Source organism: Apium graveolens, unplaced genomic scaffold (genome assembly GCF_009905375.1).
Source record: "Apium graveolens cultivar Ventura unplaced genomic scaffold, ASM990537v1 ctg1456, whole genome shotgun sequence".
Classification (NCBI taxonomy): domain Eukaryota; kingdom Viridiplantae; phylum Streptophyta; class Magnoliopsida; order Apiales; family Apiaceae; genus Apium; species Apium graveolens.
This window is the reverse complement of record NW_027417245.1, coordinates 66,463-83,944: the sequence shown is the minus strand read 5'-3', so window position 1 is coordinate 83,944 and position 17,482 is coordinate 66,463. Positions and strand designations below refer to the sequence as shown.

General features: G+C 37.0%; 1 protein-coding gene across 1 annotated transcript; it reads right to left on the bottom strand.

Moving 5' to 3' along the window:
- Nucleotides 1-10,263: 10,263 nt before the first annotated feature.
- On the bottom strand, nucleotides 10,264-10,869 carry LOC141699885 (uncharacterized). The gene has a single exon (XM_074503689.1). The coding sequence runs from the start codon at nucleotides 10,867-10,869 to the stop codon at nucleotides 10,264-10,266; it is 606 nt and encodes a 201-aa protein (XP_074359790.1).
- Nucleotides 10,870-17,482: the final 6,613 nt, after the last annotated feature.

The following is a 17,482-nucleotide window of genomic DNA, read 5'->3' as shown; positions in this document are numbered from 1 at the left end:
TTCATATGCAAATCAGTCTTCACAGACTATAAGGTTTGAGGGTAGTACTCCTGAGGGGGAGATATCTATATCCTCTCCAATTCAATTGGAGGTTCCTCGTGTAGGGAAAACTTCCCTCAAAACCCTAATAGAAATTGCATTAGCAGTTGATGCTAGGAGTACAATTGCCAATGATCCTGCTATGGGGGAGGCAAGTTTATCACATTCAAGTGACAGTGATTTGCAAGAAGCACAAGGGTTTGAGACTGGAGCACATGATAGTAACCCAGTTAAATCCCCTCCAATTCAATTAGAGGTTCCCACTACAAGTGGAGGACAACACACTGTCATAAACACAGAGCAATCTGTGAGCAAAACTGTGACTTCAGTCACAGATGGTTCTGATCCCTCAACAACTCAACCCTCAACTTCAAAACCTCAACAACCACGCATTCTATCTCAATGGCTCCAAGAATCTGGTTCTCAACCTGCATCTATAGATGATCTTCTAGTTGAACAGATTTCTGGACTGAGAAATATCTCACAGCATTTACTCACTTCTGATATGAGCAATCAAGTCTATCAAACCATCATGCTCACATAGAATGAAGATGTTGAAAAACAGAAGGAGAAGATTATGGATGATGCATAACAGGATGAGAATGTAGATGCCTGGATATCTCAGGATTTTGTGTTGGAGATTGATCAAGTCTTGTCTAGATTCAGGGATGAGTATGTTACAATTTTTGGGAGCAATGCCAAGGCCTTGACTCCATAGGATGTCTATGATGCAGTCACTGAGGTCTACAAAGCTCAACTCAAGGCTTTTCACCTGTTTGGTAAAGCCCTAGAACTCAAGTTGATTGGTCATGAGGACAAAATAAGGAAGTTAGTGAAGGACAAAATGGATGAGATCATCCCATCTCAAGTACAGATCACTTCCAAGTTCAAGCATTTTGCTAATCAAATATCAAGGATGGATCTTGCTACCATTAAAAAGGAAGTCAAAAATCTCAAACAATCCTTCATATCTCTTCATACAGTGCTTCAACAGCAAATCACTCATTCAAATGACACAAAAATCAAGTTGGAGCATCTTCATCAAAGCAGATATGAGCCTTCAGCTTTGCTCATGGATGGCATCAAACAGGCTGTGGAAGCAACTTTTGGCTTCTCAATATCTACTAGCTCTTATCAGCCTGGCTCCACTTATATAAATCTGCAAATCCAGTCTCTCCAAAACCAAGTCTCAGAATTGCAGACTTCTAATGCTACTCCCAATGCACAGGTCCAAGTCTTGACTTCTCTAGTCAAGAGTCAACAAATAGACATCCAGACCCTGGTGGACTCTCATAAGCACCTTCAAATGCAGAATTATGTTACTTTGGGGGCCATCATGGGAAAGCTCAACATTTCACTGTCTGCTTTACCTGAAAAAATAAGGCCAGAGTTACCAACTCCCCTCCTCATTCCTTGTCACCAAGACTAAGGGGGAGATTGAGGCTAGAATTCAACAGTCCAGGGATGCAAAATCAAAATCCAAAGAGTCTGTTCAGGTGGGACAAAGCTCAAGTGCTCAAGTTGATGTTGGGAAAGAAAGACTACTAAGGGCTACAGAAGGACCCAATCAAGATCATGAATTCAATGACCTTCTTGCAGTACTAAGGGTATCTTTACAACACAACTATATGGCTTCCAAGAAAGCTTTGGGCAAGAACATCAATTTTTTAAGATCAGTGGTGGTGAAAGTTGATAATTTTCTAGAGAAAAGGATTGTCATGAACATCAATGATGGTGCTGTGGACAGGTGTCTCTAGGCGACTCTTCCATATCTTCAAACTTTAAGAGCATATGAACTGGATGTAATGATTGACAAAGTAAATCCAATTATTCAAAAAGACACTCAACTTCTCCAAGAACTCAAAAAGGCACAGATAGCAGCTTTTCCAGAAGCCTGTCTATATCCACACAGAGGAGTAGTTTATGTATGTCCAACAACCAATCAAGCAAGACATCTAATTGTTCCTAAACATTGTGTTAGATCAAACATGGGGCTAATCATGACATTGCAGTCTGATCTAAAGTACAAGAAGTAAGAGGATGTGGAGATGATAAGAATCTTGGATAAATACCTTGTCAATGCTGACACCATACTGCCAAATACTCAATACAATTTAAGGAAAGATGAGGATGATGATGAGCAGAAGGATGAAAAACAAAAGCCTTCTGGCTCAAATCCAAGTCAAGCCTCTAAAGCAGCTGGTAGCAAAGACAAGAGTCAAGGAGAGAAGAAGGAAGATGAAAAGAAGGATGATGAGAAGAAGAGAAGAAGTGAGAGGAGAAGCAAGAAAAATCATGATGGTTCGGAACCACAACGAACCCTAAAAATCCAAACACAACTAGATCAACCTTCAAAGTCAACAATCTCAAACATCAAACCACCTCAAACCTTTAAGACTAAATTCCTATACAAGCAAACTGCTAACTCTTATCTAAAAATTCCAATCACCGCAAGCCAAACATCTCTTAAGAAAATCTCAACCTTACCTTCTGTCAAACCATCACACAAAACTCATTTCAAGTCTGTTGGGAGAAAACCTAAAAAAGCCAAGCCTACTGAAAAAGTTGAAGTTACTGAAAAGGTCATTTGAAATTGTTTCAAGCAGAATGATTTTCTACCCTTAAACTGGTGCAGTTCAGGTGAAGACTATTTTCAACAACTGGCTGAGCAAATAGTTAAAGTATGGGTTGTTACTCTAAAGGAAGTAAGAATCTACTTTCAAGATGGGTTCTTCACTTTTCTGGGAAGCAATTTGATGGATACTCTCTCTCCAACAGAAATCAAGAGAGTGATAAGTTTGTTGAAGGATAAGGATACTGCTACAAGAGCATGAAGATCAGTTCTAGCTAAATGGTTGATTACAAGAAAGGAAAGAAGAGCAAGGGGTATAGCAGAGTATGAGGAGAAAAGGAGAAAGTATGATGAAGAGATTGAAATGTACATCAAAAGATCAGAAGAACTTAAAGCTAAAGGGATGAGCAGAATTTCTAAAGATGGAAGATTTCTAAATGTAAAGGCTGGCTCATTTTCAAAATTCAGAATTGAAATATTAGATGGTTATCCTGAGCAAGAAAGAATCAAACTAATAGAAGCTCTAACAGGGACTCCAATTATAGAGGAACTTGAAATTCTTATATACCTAAAGGACCTCATTAGAGAAGAATCAAAAGTTCCAGTCTTTGTCTAATGCTTGTAGTTACTTAACTCAAAATCATCTAATGTACATTGTTGTATTTGTGTGTCAATTTTTATATTAGTCTTATTTTTCATTTTAACTTGGGGTTAGTCTTGTTAACAAGAATGAATTTATGTTAAGCAATCTTCTCATAAACTGGGGGAGATTGTTGTGCAAGACATGCATGTTCTTTAACAAGACTAAGTCAAATTGACCACCCCTAAGTAAGTTGTATTGTAATCTTAGTTTGCATTTTGTACTTGTAACATTTAAAGTCTGTAAAAATGTCAAAGGAGTAGACTGGAGTCTTTTTCTTTAAACAGTATCAAGCCTAAGAATTCTATCTGGAAGAAGATCAAGAAGATCATGCCTCAGAATAATTATGAAAAAACTTGGAGTTGAATAAATCTGTTTTTGGAAAAATGTTCTAAGTCAAGATCTCTACAAGTCACAGATTTAGTGTTATAGAGAAGTCATTCGAGAACTCCAGAATGACTTATAGAGAACTCAGGAAAGCTACTAGAGAACTCAGAGATATCGACAAGCCAAATTGAAGACATGAAGATTGGAGATATCGACAAGTCATTTCTTCACTAGAAAGCTCAGAGTGATTGACAAGTCAAAATTTATTAGGGAACTCTGAGTTATCGATAAGTCAAATTTTACTAGAGAACTCAGAGATATCGACAAGCCAAAATTCAATAGAGAACTCTGAGTTATCGACAAGTCAAATTTGACTAGAGAACTCTGAGTTATCCACAAGTCAATAAGTCACTAGAGAACTCAGACATGTCGATAAGTCAAAGTGAAGATATGAAGATTAGAGATCTCGATAGGCCAAATTCTCTTATAGAGAACTTAGAGACCTCTACAAATCAAATCATCTATGGAGTATTAGAGATCTAGATAAGTCATTATACTTATCGAATGTTAAAACCTCTATATTCCTAACTGGAGATCTCGAGGTAAAGTCTCAAAGTACAATTTGCAGACCAGTTCAATATCCAAGATTAAAAATCAACAAATAATCCAACCAGTTGGATTGACAAGTCTACAAAAAGTAGCTTGAAGAGTGTGCAAGATCAAGGGTGAAGATTAACTGACAAAGGAAGATCAAAGTTAACACCGTATGTAAAGATATCCTAAGCCAGAAATGGAACATATACTTTTCCTAAAATGGAAATGATTAGTGACAGTTTAGTAAAGTGAATAACATCTCTTATTGTACACTGTATAAACCAGTAGTTAACTAAAATATAAAGTTAACACTGGTCCTTTGTTAGAAGCAACAATTAGATCAGGAATTCTTGTATTTCTCTCAAGTAGAAGCTAAGCTCTTTATCAACAAAGAGCCTAGAAATTTTGTAGTAAAAATTCTTAATTTTAATATAAAATTAAGTGAGTTTTGAAAGATCTGCGTTATTAATAGCTGCATATTTAATTTCTGTTATAACATATCTTACTACAAGATATGATTTACTTTGCTCAAAACCAAAATAGTTCAAGAAAAGCATAAAAACACTAAAACACATTCTCACCCCCCCCCCCCTCTGTGTGTAATTCATTACCTAACAATAATGTTAAAACTGAATTTAGTTAGACTTTCTTGTAATCCAACACAAAGGTTTTTCAATAAATTCCTTGAAGATTGGATAGAGACATAAGAGGCTAGTGGAATTAGTCCAGTCATATAAGAGGCTAGCGGGGCTAGTCTAATATAAGGCTGAAATAATGCCATAGGTACCTTAATAATCGAATGAAGGTCAGTACAGGCTAATCACCCATATTACATTTAAAAGATGGAAATTCCAATCGAGGGTTCTTTAATATTTTATGAAAAAGGAAATGAATATGTTTGTTAAAGCAATTGCTTCTTTTACTTAAAATAAAACAGATTTAACTGTATTTTCTTTACCGTTACGGAATGTGATCAAGAACCCTGTCACTTTACCTTGTTATTAATTCTCAAAGCTTGAATGATCGCTTCCTTTAAAATGAGAAACTCCCTGAGAACCCTAATTAATTGTGATAAATGTCGGCTTTCTCTCAACTTTGAATCTTGGAATCCTGGACCCTTTTTCAATGCCTTTACCTAGCCATTAATATAATACTGCTGTTGTGGAATGAAAACTGGAGTATGTTAGTATTTACTGCTAGGGTTTGTGAGTTTCGAGCTTTAATAGTTGCTCTTGCATTCAGTACTATCGGTCCTTGCAAGATGCCTACATATCTCTGTGTGGTAGAGAATCAAGCCAAAAACGTAGTTCTAGGTTGAGGGGTAGAGCCCTTTATATAGAGGTGAGTCTAGGGTTAGACTTGTGTTGGGAGACTTGGTGGACAAGTCTCCAACTTGGATGGTGATTAGGAATCCTATAAGGGAAGGAACTCTAGAACATTCTGTTTAGGACTTTGAGTCCGTTTAGGACACATGTTTCTGATCTTCCAGCCGTATTAGGCCTAGCCAAAGAACAGCTTATGTTCGTGGACCTTGACGACCTCTACTGGTGGGCCTTTCCTACATAGACCGTCTTGAGTCTGCTATGAGCTCGGATCAGACAGGTCTGTACTGGACTTCTGACAAGAAGCCCAAGTGTAATTAATGCGACATTTAATATTTCTTTAGGATGTATTTCTTATCCATATCAACTGCCACCTAGCTTAGTTTTATTCTGAGATAGAATGCCTCAAATAATGTTGATTATGTTGATAATTAGAACTGCTTATATAGTTACTTGTTGAGTGTTTTTGCTCATTGAATTGCTTTGATCTAACCATGGCAGTTAAGCAAGAAGATGGCCATACTTAGGTGCACCTCTCGCAAGAGCGTTCCTGGAGGTCCATACTGTGTTGTGGAATTTCAGATGCCAGATCATGTAGATACTGTGTGAGCAAGCGATGGTGGGAAGTGTATTAGCTGAATCAGATACTTTTTGGTTATCTGTCGATTCCAAGTCAGAATTGAATAATTTGGTTATAATTATATTTTGGGTTGTAATAAGAATATTTTGGTTGGTAGTTGTAATCTTGTCTCATACTTTATTATATTTAGATCCTGTTAGTTTCGGGGTTTATTATTATTCTGCTGTTATTATAATAGTTTATTGAGGTTGCGAGTCCTCATTTCCTAACCCCGAGATTGAGGGCGTCACATATATAAAGTGTTTTTTAGAATTTATGTTGAGCTGTGTTATGCAAAAAAAATATATAACAAAATTAAGAACTTAAATTTTATGAAATAACCATAAAAAAACCAAGTAGTAGCAATTGCGATAATAATTCAAATGAAACAAACTTAATAATACGTCTTAATTTTGGAAATGAAAAATTGATTTATAATTTTATAAAAAATATAAATAAATTTAAATTTTTAAAATAATTTATTCTTACCGATTTGAATTTTTTTGATTCACTTTTATTTATTTGACAAATATCCAAGTATTTTTTTTATTTGCTCCCATTTTTTTTGAACCTCTTACTCAGATTAAAGTCTTCTACTACCTTTCCATTCCCTTCGTGCTCTTGGTAGTCCAAGGAATTAATTTTGTGGTTGCCTTTGAGTTCCTCATGGCTTTGCTACGGCTGTTTCAGTGAACGTTCTGTACTCATCCTAGCGATGTTCTGTGCTCATTCTTGCTAAATGTTCTCTATTCTATTGAACTTGTTCTTATAGGAAGTCTTATGCTTCATTGAACTTGTCCGAATATCCTTTGTAGGATGTTCAGTACTCCAACGAACTTCTTTGTCGTGGACATTCTAGTCTTCACGAAACTTGGTTCTGCTGAGAGTTATCCTTTCCGAGAAATTTCCACAGGACCTCTCAAGAGGGCCTCTGGAGCAACTTTTGAAGGCCTTAGGGCTCTCCTACAGGATCCTCTGATCGGCCAAAAGGCCTCTATTTGTTGGCTGGTCGGCTAGGGCCACTACGGAGGAAAGTTGTGGTCATCTTGGCTCTGCTACGGAGGCTCCTGGTTGGCCAAAAGGCCTCAATTTGTGGGTTGGTCGGCCGGGAGCACTACAGAAGCAAATTGTGGCCGTCTTGGCTCTGCTACGGAGCTCCTGGTAGGCCAAAAGGCCTCAATTTATGGTCTGGTCAGCCAGGAGTACTACGAAAGCAAATTGTGGCCATCTTGGCTCTGCTACGGAGGCTCCTGGTTGGCCAAAAGGCCTCAATTTGTGGGGTTCTCATCCGGGAGCACTATGGAAGCAAGTTGTGGCCGTCTTGGCTCTACGGAGGCTCCTGATTGGCCAAAAGGTCCCAATTTATGGGCTGGTCGGTCGGGATCACTACGAAGGCAAGTTGTGTCTGTCTTGGCTCTGCTATGGAGGTTCTTGGTCGGCCATATGCCCTCCAATTGTTGGTTGGTCGGCCTGGGCTACTTCGGATGGACCTTGAGAGCCTCCTATGGGGTAGTCTGATCTGTTAGGAGGAGAACGTTATGTTCTCATACTCTTGAGTTCAGATAAAAATCTAATCTTGTCTTAATCTTTACAAATTTTGCTAATTATGGTGATTAACGTAATCGTCCCTTAGTTAAGGCTAATGACTTGTATTTAGTCCCAGTCAGGCTTTTCTCGGAGGATTGATACGATAAGCGATGTCTTGCACCATTTTTTTGTTTATTATGTCGTCCTTCCTTATTTTTTATCATTCTTCTCCACCATTTTCGGTGTTCTTTTAGAGAGGCGCCTTCTAGCGCGAACCAGGCAGACTTACGACCTGTTGTAGTAGTTGACCCTTTTCCTATAAAAGAATATGGGAAGTGCTCATTTTTATTCACACTTTCATTTCTTAACTTCTAAGTTTCTCAAACTCTTTCAAACTTTTATATTTCTGCAAGCTCTTCAAGAATGTCTAGCGGACAAGGTCCTAGCAAGTCCTCTTTCTCCCAGAAGGAAGCTCTGCACAAGAGGGCCGCTCTTCACTCCCTTCAAGGTATAGCTCTTGTCTCTCCCTTCTCTATTAACCATTGTCCCACCATCCTAAAGAGTATGTCTGACGAGAGGGCGGACGAGTACCCAAGTACCGTCCATTTCGATGTGTTTCATCACAGAAGTATGCTCCGTGAGAAGAATGTTGAAGAGATTCATTCGACTTACTCCTGGACCGACTACTTTAAGATTCGTAAATCTAAGCCTAGTGAGAGGGCTTGCAACCTCTGCCACCAAAGGCTATTCTTGTATAAAGCGGCCCTTAAGTTCGGGCTATGGTTTCCCTTGCACCCTTTCATTCCGAGGCTTCTAGCTGAGCTCAAGATTCATCCATGCCAGCTTTACCCCAACGGTTGGTCTTTCATTATTCTTTCATAGTGAGGTGTCATGACTTGGGCATCCCCTTGAGTGTGACGATGTTTCGTAGCATTTTCATGATGAAGGCTTCTCCTTTGAGTCGACCTGGTTGGGTCGTGATACAACACAGAGCTCATGTTCCTCATATGGTGAACATCAGCTCTCTCCATGACTCAAATCACAAGAAATTTGTGGTTGTTGAATGGAAGGGTGGAGACTGGGGGACGTACTTCAGACGTGACTTTAGCAGCCCAGTTGATAGTTCTCATTCCATTCTTAATCTTTCGGATGCTGAGCTTCTAGCCCGAGATCTCCTCATTGACGATGAAGGGAGAACCCCTATTGGGAGTTCGTAACAGAAACCAAGCTCGTCGAAGCTGGACTTAGTAGCCTCTCTAAATAGGGTATTTATTTTCATTTCTCCTTAACTTTGTGCAAGTTTATTCTTATATATGCTTTATTTTCTTCTTGTTTCATCTAATGAGGCTCTCGATGCCAATTCCAACATGAGCGATGTTGTTACAGGTAGGATAGTCAGAGATATAGCTAAGAAGGCCAACAATGTTCCTAAGATCCCTGCCAACCAGACTGTCAAGATGAGAGGCGGCTATGCTGTACTGCAGATTTCCATAAATAAAATGACTATCTTCTTGGGGGAGTGGGAGTCCAAAGCTCATGAAGCAGAGGGTAAGCTTGCTGTCATGGAGAGGAAATATGGCAGTTCGGAGGAGAAGAGGAAGAGGGAATGGAAAGACCTCATGGGAGCATACCACAAATCCTCGATGTACACCAAAATGATGGAAAAGCATGATGATGAGATGTACCCTGTTAATCTGGCCATAAGTTGGAAGAGGGGAATCAAAGATGCTCAAGGCGTATGGCCAGACGTGGTCGACCCGAGTCTTCAATCTTTCCCTTGGCAGCTACTAGTCATGGACCCATCCGAGCAAGCTTCCGGATCTATGCCCGAGACTCCTTGCATAAGGTCTCAATCACGCTCTAGCCACAGTGGTTTCGGTTCCAAGGGTAAGGCCCCTCGGGTAGCCCTACCTCCAGAGCAACCCTTCGTGAGAAAATCAGGGAGCCTATTCCAGGGAGTAGTTGTTCTTCTTCTGAGGAGGGCTCGGATGGTGAAAGGGAGGATTCTTCTTACGAGTGATTTGTGTGGCCTTTCATGTCTTTAGTTGCCTCTTGTGGCCATATTTTTAGAACTTATTTATTCAGACTTTATTGATTATAAACTATTGGTCCTTCGGTACTTCAACTTATGATCCTTCGGTATCTATCTATGCAATTCGTTTAGTTTCATTTCATACTTTTCTTTTATTTTCGGAATTTGGTCCTTCAGGACTTGCATTCTTAAGATGCTCGTACTTAAATAAATTAGTAGACAAGATGATAAAAATAAACTTGCATAAATAGATAATATCTTTAAGAAATGGGTTCAACCCTTACATAAGATGGTTTCTTCGACCTTATTTATAAGCTCAATACTAAGTACTAGGAACATATCTCAAATTTCCTAAACATTATAAACCTTCATGTTAGAAGCATGTCAAGTGCGAGGCACTTCATCACCATTCAGGGTTTCCAAATTATAATATCCTCATCCCAATGTCTTTCTGACCTTATAAGGTCCTTCCCAGTTAAGGGCTAGCTTTCCTCTCTCTCCAACTCATGATACCTCAATCTTCCTCAGAACCAAGTCTCCTTGATAAAAGAACCTTTCTTTAACCCTTCTATTGTAATAGAGGGAGGCTCTTCACTGATGCTCTGCATTACGGGAATTAGCCTCATCTCTGACCTCATCCATAAGATCAAGAGCGAGCCTTATGCCTTCTTCATTGGTTTCTGGTTCATAAGCTTCGATCCTAGGAGACCCATGCATGATCTCAAGGGGCACCACAGCCTGTGCTCCATAAGCCAGCATGAATGGGGTAGCTTTAGTTGTCACTTTGCAGGTGGTACGATATGCCCATAGTATAGGTAACAACTCATCCACCCAAGTGTTTCTTGAGCGTTCGACCCTTTTCTTAAGTCCATCAAGGATGATTCTTTTGGCAACTTCCTCCTGCTCGTTCGCTTGTGGGTGAGAAACTGAGGTGAAGCGAAGCTCTATGCTGTTGTCATCGCAGTACTCTCTAAACTCTGCATTATCGAATTGTTTCCCATTATCCATGACAAGGATGCGTGGGATTCCGAATCGGCATATCACATTCTCCCAGAAAAATTGTACAATTTTCTTAGTGGTTATCTTGGCTAGTGCTTTAGCCTCAATCCACTTTGTAAAGTAGTCTATAGATACCACAATGAACTTCCTCTGTCCTGACGCTACAGGAAATGGTCCAAGTATGTCCATTCCCCACATTACAAAAGGGATGGGTGTGCTGATAGATGTAATCCTCTCTGGGGGCTGTCATACTATTGGAGCGTGCCTCTGGCACCTGTTATATTGAAGGGTTTCAAGCACATAAACGTAACGGAAATAGTAATTAAAAACCTGAAAAACCAGAATTTTTGAATCCCACAGCAGGATCCATGCGAAAAATAGATATTTAATTCGTAAATCAGATTGTTTACCTTAAGAAGCTTTCCAAATTGGTTGACTAAAGGAGATCCAATGCTTTTTCAATCACCGCGCATCCCGCTCTCGCGATCTATGCTCTATCGGTATCCACACGAATGCTTGAACTCAAGGATTGGATGTGTACTAGAACAAACTCGTTACTTCTTGATCTCTCCATCTTCTCTCTTGGTGGCTAGGGTTTTAGTAAAAGTCTTGCATACAAAATCAGCCACACAAGAGATATTATATAGAGAGTAGAAAAAGAATTATAACTCTTAACTAATTAGGAGTTATTATTAATTTGAAATTTCTATTTGTATAATAATTAAGTCACATTTGATTATTTAACAAATGAATTTTATAATTAATATTAGTAAATTAGAATATCAATATTTATCTAATTAATTAAGTCATACTTAATTAATATTATAAATAATTTGAATTACTTTAATATAATTTAAATCCAATTTAAATCAAATAATCCTTCAAGCATTTTTTGTGTGTGGCCCTATATGTTATTATTACGTTGCCAACGAATTTTAAATCTAATTTAAAATCGTGAACAATGAGCGGCATCTAGTAGTACATCATTGCTACCCAAGTAATAATAATTGAATCGATGATCGATTTAACCTTTCGTGAATAATGTACAATGTAATATAATCCCTTTAACCAAATATTATAGATTAAACTGGAGGCATGTTATGTGTCATCCTCATCATAGTTTAATCCAAGTTTCCTTGATCAATGAGTAGACTATCATATCAAATCAACATTTGAGTGTGGCCACGCATTTCATAGTCTAGCTCACACAAGGGGCCAATAATATCACTCCTAAAATAGGAGGGTTAAATCCCATCTAGATCATTCATATTTCTCATATGATTCATAATATATCCAATGTCCACTTTTATCATTACCCGATCAAGGATAACTTTTAATGGAATCAATGTATATGAATTCTCGTATAGAAATATAATGACTTCAGGTCTAAGGACCATTAAATCCTTATCACTGTAAGAATTACTTATAACACAACAGACATATATAATCTCACATCGGGTCTGTCCAGCATCATGTACATTTACATATGCCTGTGCTTTTTACTTTAGTATCACTATACCAATGATCAATGAGCTGTGATCATCAGTCAACAAACACACCAGTCTCAATGCATTATTATTGTCCCTTAATAATAATACTTGACCAGGGACCTTTAGGAATATTGATACTATTCTCATAATCTCATTTTTAAGTCATGTACTTAGAGATATAGAATTGCATATCATATTCCAAGGACATTTATTAATCTAACATGTATATCGCAGTAAATTAAGAATTAATAAATTATAAAGGGAATAATCGATAGAACATAAACATTAATAATCTAAATGTCTTAAACTAAAACATCACAGTGTTGTATCTAGGGCATAAACACTAACAATCTCCCACTTACACTAGAGCCAATCACCCATATATATTAATACTCATGGAACTAGTATGACCACCGTGCTTCTGCTGCGACAAAGCCTTAGTCAGTGGGTCTGCAACACTATCATTACTATGTACTTTATATTTATATCTCCTTGATCATTAATATCATTAATAAGGTGATATCGCTTATGGACATACCTAAATAGTCTCCTTGGCTGTTTCGAAAGCATTAATATATTCGGCTTCCGTAGAATCATCAATGTTCTTGCTGTGAACTATTCAAGCTAACATCAATTATATTTAGATAAAACACAAACCAGACATAGACACATAATCATCCTTGTCTATCCAGAAATTAAGTTCAGAAACTAGTATCAGTGTAACCCTTTATTACCAGCTCCCTATCTTCTCCATACACCAAAAATAAATTTTAATCCTCTTTTAGTACTTAAGAATATTCTTGAAAACTATCCAGTGACACCTACCTAGATTAGACTGGTATCTGCTCGTCATTCTCAAAGCATACGAAATATCAGGATAAATGCATAACATTGTACACATTATAGATCCAATTGCTAAAATATATGGAACTTTCTCAAACGACACTTATCATCTAATTATCTTGGGGGCAATTATCTTTTGAGATCACTACCCCATGAGACATCGAAATATATCCTTTATTTGTCTCTTGTATCCTAAAATGATGCAATATTTTATTAATATATATACTCTGACTAGGTCGATTAATCTCTTCAATCTATCTCAATAGATATTGATCCTAAATATATAGGTAGTATCGCCTAAGTCTTTCATTGATAAACTATTTCTCAACCAAGTCTTAACAGCCTGTAGAGAAGGTTCCATATCTGTTATATATCATCTACATACAATACTAGGAATGTCACATGGCTCCCACTAACCTTTTTGTAAACACATGGTTCATCTCCATTTTGAATAAAGCCAAACTTTTTGACTGTTTCATCAAAATGAATATTCATTCTCCTTGAGGCTTGCTTCAATCTATAAATAGTTAGAAGCAACTTACAAACAATCTTAGTAAACTTTGGATCGACAAAACCTTCAGGTTGTATCATATATACATCCTCTTCAAGGCTCCCATATAAGAAAGCAGTTTTGACATCCATTTGCCAAATCTAATAGTCAAAGTAAGCAACTATTGCTAACAAAATCCTGATGGACTTAACCATAGTAACCGGTAAAAAAGTCTCATCATAGTCTATACCATGAATTTGTTTGAAACTTTTTTTTGCCACTAGTCGCGTCTTATAGGTCTGTACTTTACCATCCATGTCAGTTTTTTCTTGAAAACCCACTTACACCCTATAGGTTTTCCCCTTTAAGTGGATCAACTAAAGTCAATACTTTATTTTGATACATGGATTCCATCTCGGATTTCATGGCCTCTGCCATCTCTCGGAGTCTGAACTGTTCATAGCATCTTGGTAGGTGAGAGGCTTATCATTATCCGTAAGCATCATATCACCATCTTGAGTCAAAAGAAATTCATAATTTCTACCGGGCTCATGGTGAATCCTACTAGATCTACGAATAACATGTGTTTCTTGGATAGGATTACTTTCAACATTTTGATGTACATCCTGATCTTATTCCAACTATGGTTCAATATTATCATATGGTTCTCGATCTTCATCGAGATGTATTATCGCCCCACTGATTTTCTTAGAAAGTAGTTCTCCCCTAAGAAATACAGCGGCCCGAGTAACAAACACTTTGTTACCGGAAGGATTATAAAAACTATACCCTAATCTCACTTGGGTATCCCACAAAATAGCATCTATCTAATTTTGGTCCAAGCTTGTCAGAGGCTAAACATTTTACAAACGCTTCACGTCCCCAAATTTTCATAAATGACATGCTTTGACATTTATCACTCTATATCTCATACGGAGTATTTTGAATCACTTTAGTCGGAACTTGGTTAAGTGTATATGCAGTCGTTTCTAGAGCATAACCCTGGAAACTGAATGGAAGATCCGCTTGAGTCATCATCGATCGCACTATGTCCAACAAGGTACGATTTCTCCTCTCAGAATATCTACTCCATTGAGGTTTTTCAGAAAGAGTAAGTTATGATACACTATCACACTCCTTCAAGAAACTCTTGAAATTGAGGTTTAAGTATTCTCCTCCACCATCTGATCGTAAAACTTTTATACTTTTCCCTTGTTTGCTTTTCTACTTCGGCCTTATATTTTTTGAACATTTCAAAAGAATCGGATTTGTTCATCATAAGAACCACATATCCATATCTACTGAAATTATCAGTAAATGTTATGAAGAAGTATAAGCCACCCTTTGCCATCATACGCATTTGACCACATACATCATTATGTATACGTCTTAATCGTTCGGTGGCCCTTTCACCTGATCAAGTAAAAGAAGCTTTAGTCATTTTTCCAATGAGACAAAGTTCGCATCTTCCATATGATTCAAATCAAACTTATCCAAGTATCCATCCATATGTAACTCAAAAATGTATTTCTCATTGATATGGCCTTACGACAATGCTAGAGGTAATGTTTGATTTGAGTCATCTTAGAACATATAAATTTTTAACAAATTGTGCAACATTATAAGCCTTATCATTAAAATAGAATGAACAACTACTATTTATTTAATTAAAAAAAAACCTTTCTTGTCCTGACAAGAAATTGATTTAGTATATCCGCTAAAAAAGGCAAGTAATAACAATTTATCAAGTTCTCAATCTCGCCTTATGGGCAAAATTAGGTATCGAGTTCCTTTAACTAGAGCAACTATTGCTCCAATTCTAACCTGATACCTGAAACTTGACCATTGCCGGTCTTCTTCTTTAGATCTTCCAAGCAAGCTCGATAATTTAACTTCCAATCATCCAGTTATTTCTATTGAAATGGCAATCATATCCTTTAGCAACACCACTATCAGGCTTAAAAACCCCTTTGGGATTGGAATTTGGTTTGACACCAAATAAGATCAAATCTTCACCTTGCCTGTCCACTTTCTCTTCCCATTTGCATTCCATGTGTACACCATCAATATGGACGTAATTCATGCCTTTACCGTGTTATTTTCAGCAGTTCTAAACATGCCTAACAACTCAGTAAGTGTTCTGTCTATCTCATTCCTTTTGTTCTTAACAAACTAAGAATAAAAATTGTTCAAAGATTGTTTGATCAAATCAAGCTGAGTCTCTAGACTATTCTTGAAACCCTAAATATCAAGGTACATATACCTATCATCTTTAGAACATGTGGTCCAACCAGATATCATTCTCCCATTAATAGAAAAGTATGGTGCCTTATTATTGTCAAATCTTTCTGATGAGCCTATCCTTCAAACATCCTTTGAAGGTGCTCAATCATATCATAACCATTATTATGCTCTTATTGCTTCTAAAGCTCAGCACTCATAATTACAAGCAGGACACATGAAACATCAGTTGCATAATCGATTTGCTTCTGGTAAGTATTTTGTTCAGCACATGTTTCATTCTCAGCTAGAAGAAATAAGGGAGGGGATTGAGTGACATCCTTGAACCTAAGGACAATCCTCAAGTACCCATATTAATCGAGGAAATTATTTCATGTCAACTTGTCCTTCTCAAGGACTATTACATAGAGAAGTTATTTGTGTTATTTGTCATTTGATATCTACAATATTAAAATACATAAAATGACTTAGTCTACAGATGATCATTAAATTATGTTCAAGTGATTATTAATATATATATATATATATTCATAATATATATCTCCCACTATTTTTATCAAATCAATAGCCCTAACTATTAATTCGGAAAGAATATCTTCTATATCCTTTCTAGTGAGCCAAGATCCATATTTCACCATGCATTAGGTTAGCTTTAGCTTTTCTCCTAAAATATGATTATTTAGGTAGACAACATTTGTCAATTATATCAACAATATAACTCTTGGATAGCTTGGTGGAACAACATTTGTTCATATTTATCTAATAAATCTCGTCAAACTCTATGCCTCTAAGTTCACAATCCTATTGTGGTAACTTAGTTAAGTCAAACCCAATAGTCAAAAAGTATCAATATACTTCAATACATCTCCCACGATAGATAGGAGTACTTCTCTTTGGTGAACACACTCCTTGTCGATCTAGGGGTTAACGCATTGGACTTATTGGAATGCATCTGATCAACTTAATATTAACTTTAGGGTTTTGTTAATTTTAAAATGATCATGATCCCATTATAAAGAGATTCTCAATTCTCCTTGAATAAAATACTTCAAGTCAATATTTGTCAATGGTTTGATTTCCAGGTAGTGAGGGAGTCACAACGGTCTCGCTTAAAACCCACAACCTTACAAGTTTAATGAACTCTCTTTTGACAAAATCACCCCATGTCAGAAATAAAGAAAATTTGTATTTTATTCTGTATTTCATAAATATGAGAATCTCATAAACATTTTTGCATTTTAAAATCTTTAGTCGTTACAGATTTTATCTTGTTTAGCAAGCATGGCACGGGTGTCGTATCTAAATCATACATCCTTAATCTAATTAAGCATGTATCTTTATAAACTACTCTACACATACATTCATCATATGCGCATATATATGTAAAGTGCAATAAATAAACGTGGTTGGTTATGGCTTTATCCTATGTGATCTTCATCAAGCTAATGACAATGATCTAGGTCAATCTAAGGTGGAAAATAAATACAGGCTAACTATTACATGTCTTCTTTCTTATTTTGCTTCATTGGATGGCCTCCATGTGGGATTACTCTTCATTGATCTTTGAATCTTCATGTCTTCGTGTACATGACGAGAATGAAATATAAAAACTAATATAATGTACTTACAATAAGAACTCGAGTTACATTCGAGAATTAATAATTACATGATCAAACGACATGCAAGCCATATTTAAAAAAACAAAACCATTAACCTAAGGTCAGTAGCCATAACCATCCACTGTTGT